An 8,367-nucleotide genomic window follows, 5' to 3' on the forward strand; every position below is an offset into this window, starting at 1 on the left:
CTATTATAGAATTGAATCATCTGTGCATGTTTCTTTTGCTAATGTTTTCTATTATCTTGGATTGATGTTTCTTTAGATTATTATTATTAATTGTCTCTGTTGCCCGTCATGTTGTTGAATTCATATTGTCTTATTTTGTTTCCTTTCTATGTTTATTGATCATTTTGTTCTATATGATAAGTGGTTGCTTTATTTTTGGCACCCTTAATATGTATATGCACTAGGGTCAATTAGGGCCGGCCTGGCCCTGCCCAATTAGGGCAGGCCAGGGCCAGCACTGAGCCCTGTAGGGCGGGTCAGGGCCGAGATAATGGGATCCAGAGTTGGGTTAGGGTTTTGAAAAACGCGATCCTGTTGCAGCCCTAACACTAAGGTTTGCTAGCAAGATTAGTAAAGGTGGGCTACCTATCCCATTCCCATCCCCTATTTGCAATAGGTAATTGAGACAATTGTTCAAGTGAATGACCTCAACCCTCCGATTTGTAGAGGGAATGCACATTATAGAATCCTCTATAGATCAGAGGGTCAGGATCATACTATGGAGATGATTGATGGGGTACAACTTATTTACGTTGTGACCCAACAAATGAACGGTTTGGATAATTCTATGAAGTGGGCGCTACAATACCTTGGAAAAATACTGGAATTCATGCAATACAACATATAAAATCTCATTAACAACAAAGTACAAGCTAATTCTGCCATATTAAACTTTAGGAAAATGGTATTCGCACCCCAAATAGTGGCAAGTTGCGAGCATCCATGGTTGGCGATGGAATCAAGCTGAGTCAATCCATTGCTAGCGATGGAACCGTAGAATAGTTTTGGCTGTACAAATATTCAAATAAGAAGAGAAAAAGAAGCATCACAGAATAGAAACAAAGAACAAATACTTAGGACTAATGAAAGAGGGATGAATAAGGTTGAGTGGTGGATATCAGGGCCCCACCATGGATGAGACATTACCCAAGTGTTGCTCCCACTTTGATGATTCTACTGGTTAGATGAATGCCAAATTTTATAGTGAGAAAAAAGGAAAGTACTTCAAAGACGGTCTAGATTGCCAAACATACCCTTTTCAAAGGGTTAAATTTAGGGCGGGCAATTTCACCCGTGAAAAAGAGGACCGGGATGGGGATTTAAAAAATTCCTCAGACTGGAACGGGGATGGAGTTGGGCCTGCCCCGCCCCGTTTCAATATGCAAGCCATTATCAGTATAATCATAATTTATTATTGTTTTAGTGTTTTTATGTGAGAAAGCTGGGAACATTAAACATTTCTTTTACATTTGGGTCTTTTTATTCTAGAGCTCTCTCTCTTTTATAACAAGAAAACAGAGAGATAAGTGTGCGGGGCGGAGGTGGGGATTCCCCGCAAATCCCCGAAACGGGGATGGGCGTCCGGAATTTTCCTTGAGGTAGGGACAGGGACGGGGAATGCAACATCCGGCCCCGCTCCTTTGCCAGCCCTAGTCAAATTTTAGGACACATGCCATCATTATAACTCATAAATAAGGGCACCTTTGCAATTTTATTATCTACTAGTCTACCAAAACAGCACCTTTTAGAAACTATTTCCAAAAATTAAAGGTAAAAAATGAAATGATTTTAGGCCATTGCTCATCTAAACAAAGGACACACCAAGTTGAACGGTTTGGATCTATTGTGCTTAGGGGTGTAAACGAGTCGAGCAAAGCTGAGCTTGGCGAGGCTCGGTCGGCTCGTTAAGCTCAAACGCTCGGCTCAGGCTCGAACCAGGCTCGGGCTCGGCTGATCAGGCTCGCGAGCCTTACCGAGCTCGGGTTATATTAAGTTCACACCCCTCATCTTCCCTGGACAGCCCTATCTAGTGTAATTTGACTACTTTTTTTACACTGGGGGGTGGTCCAAGTAACAAATGGGGTTCCAAAAATGAAGTGACATATTTTGCCACCCCCTTTCACTCCCTGGACAACCATTTTAGTGTATATATTAATATATAATATATATATTTAAATATATTAAATTCTTAACGAGACTTAACGAGCCGAGCCGAGCCGAGCCTGGCCTAAATCGGGCTCGGCTCGTTAAGCTTAACGAGCCTGGCGAGCCGGCTCGGCTCGTTAAGGATTCGAGCCGGGCTCGAGCGAGCTTCCGAGCCCGAGCCAAAATTGACACCCTTAATTGTGCTCCATGCAAATGCGATTTTCCACTTTGGTGATCCCTCACAAAAACATACTACTACCAAAGGGCGTGACTCGCTAGACAATTTCGTAAAGTTTATTGACCGAATTACCCTTGAACTTAGAACTTAAAGAACACGTTTGATGGTTTGATCGTCACCGCCACTCTGAAAACATGCTCTGATAATCACCGTACACGTGTCTATATTTTTTATTTGTGAATTCATTATTTTGGCGAGCATTTTAAGGGCAGGTACGTGTTCGGTCTTCCCTTTTGTTTTTGTTTCTCCTTCTTTCACTAGATTTCTTCTCTCTTCTCAAAATCCAAAAGGTATGTCGATAATTTCAATTAATTTTCTTCTTTTATTTGCTTAAATCTCTGCAAATATGCTTAAATTCATCTCTAGATCGAATTGGAACTGCATCTGTTGAGTTTTTAAACTTCAATTTTAGAAGAAATTAAAGAAAGTAGTTAAATTTTTTTATCTCCGCCTAATCTCTAGGGTTTGCTTTGAATCTTATTTGTTAGTTTTGATTTTTCTTTTGTCATTCTAGCCCGATCTGATGCCTTTTTGTATTGTTGAATGTGTTTTCTGTTGTGAAATTTGGGGATTTTCCCTTTGAGATCTCAAAAAACCCTAATTCCTAGTTTCAATCTTTTATTTCTATTTTTTTTTTTTTTTTGACAATGTTCTGATATTTTATTATTTAATACAATTCGTGGCGAGATGGCTTTGTTTCTGCCTTTAGGTCGTGTTTGGATTGCAAGAAAAACATTTCTGACAGAAAATTTTCTTAGGAAAATTCGTTATTTCTACAATTTAGAGGGAAATGATATGATTATGGTTAATTTAGTGGGGTATTATCATAAATTGAAGGTAAAAATTGAATAGGATTGGTTCAAGTTATCTTTTTGTGTGTGTAAGAATATTTAGAAATATTTTTCCTTTCCAAACTTCTCCTGAAAATTCCTGCAATCCAAACAGGGCCATAGTTATATAATTGAAAAAATATTGTGTTTTTGAAAAAAAAATCTTTTCAGCAACTCTAACTTGGCATGACACTGGTAGTAGGGGTGTAAACGAGCCGAGCCAGGCTCAGCTCGGCTCGGCTCGTTAAGCTCAAAAGCTCGGCTCGGGCTTGAACCGGGCTCGAGCTCGGCTCGGCCAGGCTCGCGAGCCTTACCGAGCTTGGCTTATATTAAGGGCAATCATATATTCACACCCCTCATCTTCCCTGGACAGCCCTATCTAGTGTAATTTGACTACTTTTTCTGGTATTATATTAAGGGCAGTCATATTCTATGTTCCTTTTTCTTTGTTTTTTGTTTTCTGGTATCCTTTGAACTTTCTGTTTGCTCGTTGGCTATTTGCTATGATTGTTTGTGTCTAGGATAGGAGAGCCAAATTTGTAGTTTTTAGATGCCACCAAATTTGTAGTTTCTTATTTGCAGATAATATTCTATTTATTTAGTATTATATGCGAATGAGACAGTAAGGCCTCTTTGGAACCCATTAACTATTATCATTTCTAAAATTATTTTCACCAGTATTAGCATATAATCATATTTAGTTAAAAACAATTTGCATATAAAATTATATGCAAATAATTTTGTGTTATATTGGTTTTGCCCCATATCTTTTTTTTATATACCTTTCAACCTTTCTTGAACTTTTCCTTACAAAAATAGTGTTCTATTCAGAAATGCCAACTCTGATTCTTATTTATGTGAATTGCGTGTGGATCTTGATAATTCTTTGGGGTGCTTTTATCTACCTTCAGAATCGCGTGTTAGGTTTGCATCATAAACCGTGCAGCATAAACATGTCTCCGGTCGAATCATCTCGGGAGGAAAATGTCTACATGGCAAAATTGGCCGAGCAAGCTGAACGATACGAGGAAATGGTAGAATTCATGGAGAATGTCGCAAAGACGGTGGATGTTGAAGAGCTCACCGTCGAAGAACGAAACCTTCTCTCTGTCGCTTACAAGAATGTCATTGGAGCTAGAAGGGCTTCGTGGAGGATCATTTCCTCCATTGAACAGAAGGAGGAGAGCCGCGGGAACGAAGATCACGTGGCAGCGATCAAGGAATACAGGGGAAAGATTGAATCGGAGCTCAGCAAAATCTGCGATGGAATCCTGGGCCTGCTCGAATCACATCTCGTCCCTTCATCAACTGCTGCAGAGTCCAAGGTGTTTTACCTCAAGATGAAGGGCGATTACCATAGGTATCTTGCTGAGTTCAAGACCGGAGCTGAGAGGAAGGAGGCTGCCGAGAGCACATTGTTGGCTTACAAATCTGCACAGGTGGGTCAATGGGCAATAATCAGACAACTTTTTTATACTTATTTTGTATTCCTTTTGGCATGGCTTCATTTCCTTTTCATTTTTGCCCCATACGTGTAGGATATCGCTCTGGCAGAACTGACTCCAACTCACCCCATAAGGCTGGGGCTTGCGCTTAACTTTTCAGTGTTCTATTATGAAATCCTGAATTCACCAGATCGTGCTTGCAATCTTGCAAAGCAGGTTTGTTTCTGATTTTTATATGTCCCTGTTCTTATTTCAATGCTTAATAAACTGGTTTGGGATACTGGTAATTGATTATAGATAGAACTTAGCTGGTGAGGAGGGGGACCCTATTTATTTCGTGTAATTGTGTCCATTTGGGAATTTAACATTATACAGTATCTTTTACAATGGAATGATTGTGATCTATTACCCATTCATGTATCGTAAGCACTATCATGAATGGTACCTTACTCTGAAATTACATATGAACATAGATGCTAGCCCACAATTGCTAGTTTAAACATGTGATTTGTAGAATTTACATCGCTGACGTAGTTTCACACCTTTTTAATCGTCTTGTTGCCCAGAATATTATATGCAACCAGTCACACCAAGTCTTATGCTTATATGCAAGCATAAATCAAAAGTAATTAGCAATATGCTCTGTTATTGGTTTATTGGATGTTCTTAGGGATAGGACACTCATTATAACATGCTGATTGTCAAAGAGGGCCACATTATTAACTATATGCTTCTACTTTTCATTATTTTGCTGTGCTGACACTTGGGGAAACTTTGACACACGTCGACATGACAAGGTACTCATGGTTGTGTATGGGTGGAGTCTCTTGGTGACATACTAAAAAGGTATTATGTGCCTATACAGTCAAAATGAAATGATTGTTTTCTTAGTTCAGTTGTTTTTAGTTGTCAATTATTGGACTGATTTTGTTTTCAAAATTTTCTTTTTTTCTTGCCTTTTACACTGATTTTATATTACTCATTAATTTATTGATCATTGGATGAAAGTGTTCACATGTCTTGGAATTTTAAAGTTAGCTGTGGTAGACACTTGAGGACACTTTGATACTTGGAAGATGTATCATGTGTCTGGTCGCTATAATATTTTATTCTTCCCTTTGATGCTTCTTGTGGAAATTTCACTTCCACTATGTGCTACATGGACATGGATATGTGGGTCGCCATTGACAAGCATTCAGACATTGCTGATCCACTTGTCTTGAAAAAATCTAGCAAATCTAACGGTGAATTTCAATGATAGCTTCTCACCAACAGCCTTAACGAGTGATCATCATTCATGTTTGACTTGAGGAACATTTCAGTTTAAGGGGAATTATTAGAAATAACAGAGTTACTTGGAGTTATGGTGTATTTAGTTGATGGCATATTTTGAATAACATATATAATACTCTCTCTCTCTCTCTCTCTCTCTCTCTCTCCACGTAAGTTCGTGGCGTATTTAAAGAAGTTATCTAGGTGAGGAAGATTATCTTTGATATTAAGACATTGATCTCTTCTTGGCCATGATTCAAGCTTCCTTCGCTCGAGAAGTCTACTCTGCTGTATCTACACAAATACTTATTAGAAATCAAAGGAGTTCACAAAGAGCCAAAACCTGGTATTTATTATATTGTTGCTGTAGAACTTTTCTGATTGTACATTATTCCAAGGGTAGATTTTTAATCATGTCGATGAGTCCTGAACATGAATCCGAGTCACCCATTGCCCCTGAAATCTGATATTTATTACTTGTAGTTGGCTCATCATTTGATTTTGTTTGTGGATGCTGAATCACAAAGAAGAAGCAAAACAGAATTTGATGGGATTAAACATTGTGAGATCCACTGACCACTATGTGCTTGTTAATCTTATGAATTCCAATAGGCCCAAGGCTGCTGGCTTTTCCCCGAAAATAATAATATAGGCAGGCATAGGTGTTGATGATAGGTGCAGACATATGACATTTTGACGATCACTTTTGTGCAAAATTAGATACAGAATTAATCTCAGGTATATCTGAAACAAATTTATTCTGCGTCACTGTTTAACTTGATTTATTAATTGGAACTAATATAGTCCTAGTTTATCCAATAAAAAGAATGGTTCTCTGGCCGAAATAGGGTTCTCTTTTGGGCTCTCAAAGTATATTTTACATGATGCTGATACTTGTCCTTGCAGGCTTTTGATGAAGCTATCTCAGAACTGGACACTTTGGGCGAGGAATCGTACAAGGACAGCACGTTGATCATGCAGCTTCTCCGAGACAATTTGACACTCTGGACTTCTGATATTACGGTAGGACTTTGTTAATAATTCCCTTTCCCGTCCTACTTAAACTGATTTGTTTGGTGCTTTTCATGATAGGAGGATGCTGGGGATGAGATTAAAGAATCTTCGAAGCGGGAATCAGGTGAGGGACACTAAGGAGGAGTTCATCTCCCTTGGACGAAGGTAAAGAATTATTGGGTTTGCTGTGCAGATGAGCAACCTTTGTATTATCATTATGTTTTTAGCATTAGAGATTCCAATTAGTTTGTTGTATTGAGATTTACACGCTAAAAGTTCTGAACTTCCATATGAATTGGTGTGTTCATTAAACGAAGAACATGGCGTAGTGATTTATTGTTATGCTGCTTGAGTCAGTTTACCTATGTAGTTTATTATTGTTATGCTGCTTGAGTCAGTTTCCCTGCCGTGATTTGCGCCATAAGAGCTATAATCTTGGCTTATCTGCAGATGGGTGTTTTTGTTGATTGACCTGGCTCGCTTTCTTCACCTTTTATTTTAGCTATGGTAGGGCCCACCATTTCACACCTCATGTTTGGACATGGTAGGGCCCACCAACTCCACTCAAGCCCCATGCATAGAGCGAAGCCCACCATTTTTCGTTTTGTTTTGATGTGGGTGGGAGCCATTACCCAACTAAATTTTAACACGGGCTTCATGAAATAAGTCCAAGCCCAACACAAGTTTGTTATTGGAGATTTCATATGGGGAGTGAACATAAAGTCTAGAATTTGTTTGAAAAGAACAGTGAGGCCCACTTTAAAGGATGATCCAAACCGTTCATTTGTTGGGCTACAGCATAAATAGGTTGTACATCATAGATTATTTTCAAAGGATGATCCGGACCCTCCTCTCTATAGACCCCAAATAACCAATCCTCACATGAATAGCTAAAGATCCATTAAGTCCAACATTGATTCCTTCCGACGTGTCAATTGGGCAAATACGCCCATAGTGACTAGGATGGATATCTCGTATCCGAAAACTAGCAGGACGCAGGGTGACCTTGCTTTTTCAGGGCAGGGTAAGAAGGGGTAGAGAAAATGCTTTGAGCCAATGTCCGAGTACCAGGCGCTATGGCGCTGAAGTAACCCATGCCATACTCCCAGGAAAAGCTCGAACGACCTTCAACAAAGGGTGTTCTTTTCTCTATAAGAGGTGGAATAGAATAACCCGGTTGAAGCGTAATGATCATACTTCTATAATGCATTGTATGTCCCATAATAGGTCCCATTCTTCTACCCTTTCCCATACTTCTTGTTAGGTCTAAAATTGGTAACAGGTTATGGTAGGGCCGGAAGGGCTGATCTGACAAGCCACAGCTGAAGGGCTAGTGGAGTCCTGCGCTGCACAAGGGCACGATCTGACAAGCCACAGCTGAAGGGCTAGTGGAGTCCTGCGCTGCACAAGGGCACAGACAAGAAGACAAAGGGTCAGAAGACCAACCCGGAGTGTTGCTCCGGACGGGCGCTTCGACACTCAAGTCAGTATGAGCAGGAGTGCAGAGCAATGTCAGAGCAGAAAGCTTAGGGTTTTTTGATTTCAGATCCCTCACCTTAGCACAAGTGAAGGCTATTTATAGTGGTTCTGAGCCACCTGTCCA

The 8,367-nt window shown here is 39.8% G+C and overlaps 1 protein-coding gene across 1 annotated transcript; it reads left to right on the forward strand.

The window, feature by feature from the left end:
* Window positions 1-2,392: 2,392 nt before the first annotated feature.
* On the forward strand, window positions 2,393-7,120 carry LOC143863272 (14-3-3-like protein). Its single transcript, XM_077373955.1, has 5 exons — window positions 2,393-2,493; window positions 3,945-4,472; window positions 4,572-4,694; window positions 6,657-6,773; window positions 6,843-7,120. The coding sequence occupies exons 2-5, from the start codon at window positions 3,987-3,989 to the stop codon at window positions 6,900-6,902; spliced, it is 786 nt and encodes a 261-aa protein (XP_077230070.1). The 5' UTR covers window positions 2,393-2,493; window positions 3,945-3,986; the 3' UTR covers window positions 6,903-7,120.
* The last annotated feature ends 1,247 nt before the right edge of the window (window positions 7,121-8,367 follow it).

Source organism: Tasmannia lanceolata, unplaced genomic scaffold (genome assembly GCF_043159265.1).
Source record: "Tasmannia lanceolata isolate RefF3 unplaced genomic scaffold, GAP_Taslan_0.1 ptg000044l, whole genome shotgun sequence".
NCBI lineage: Eukaryota > Viridiplantae > Streptophyta > Magnoliopsida > Canellales > Winteraceae > Tasmannia > Tasmannia lanceolata.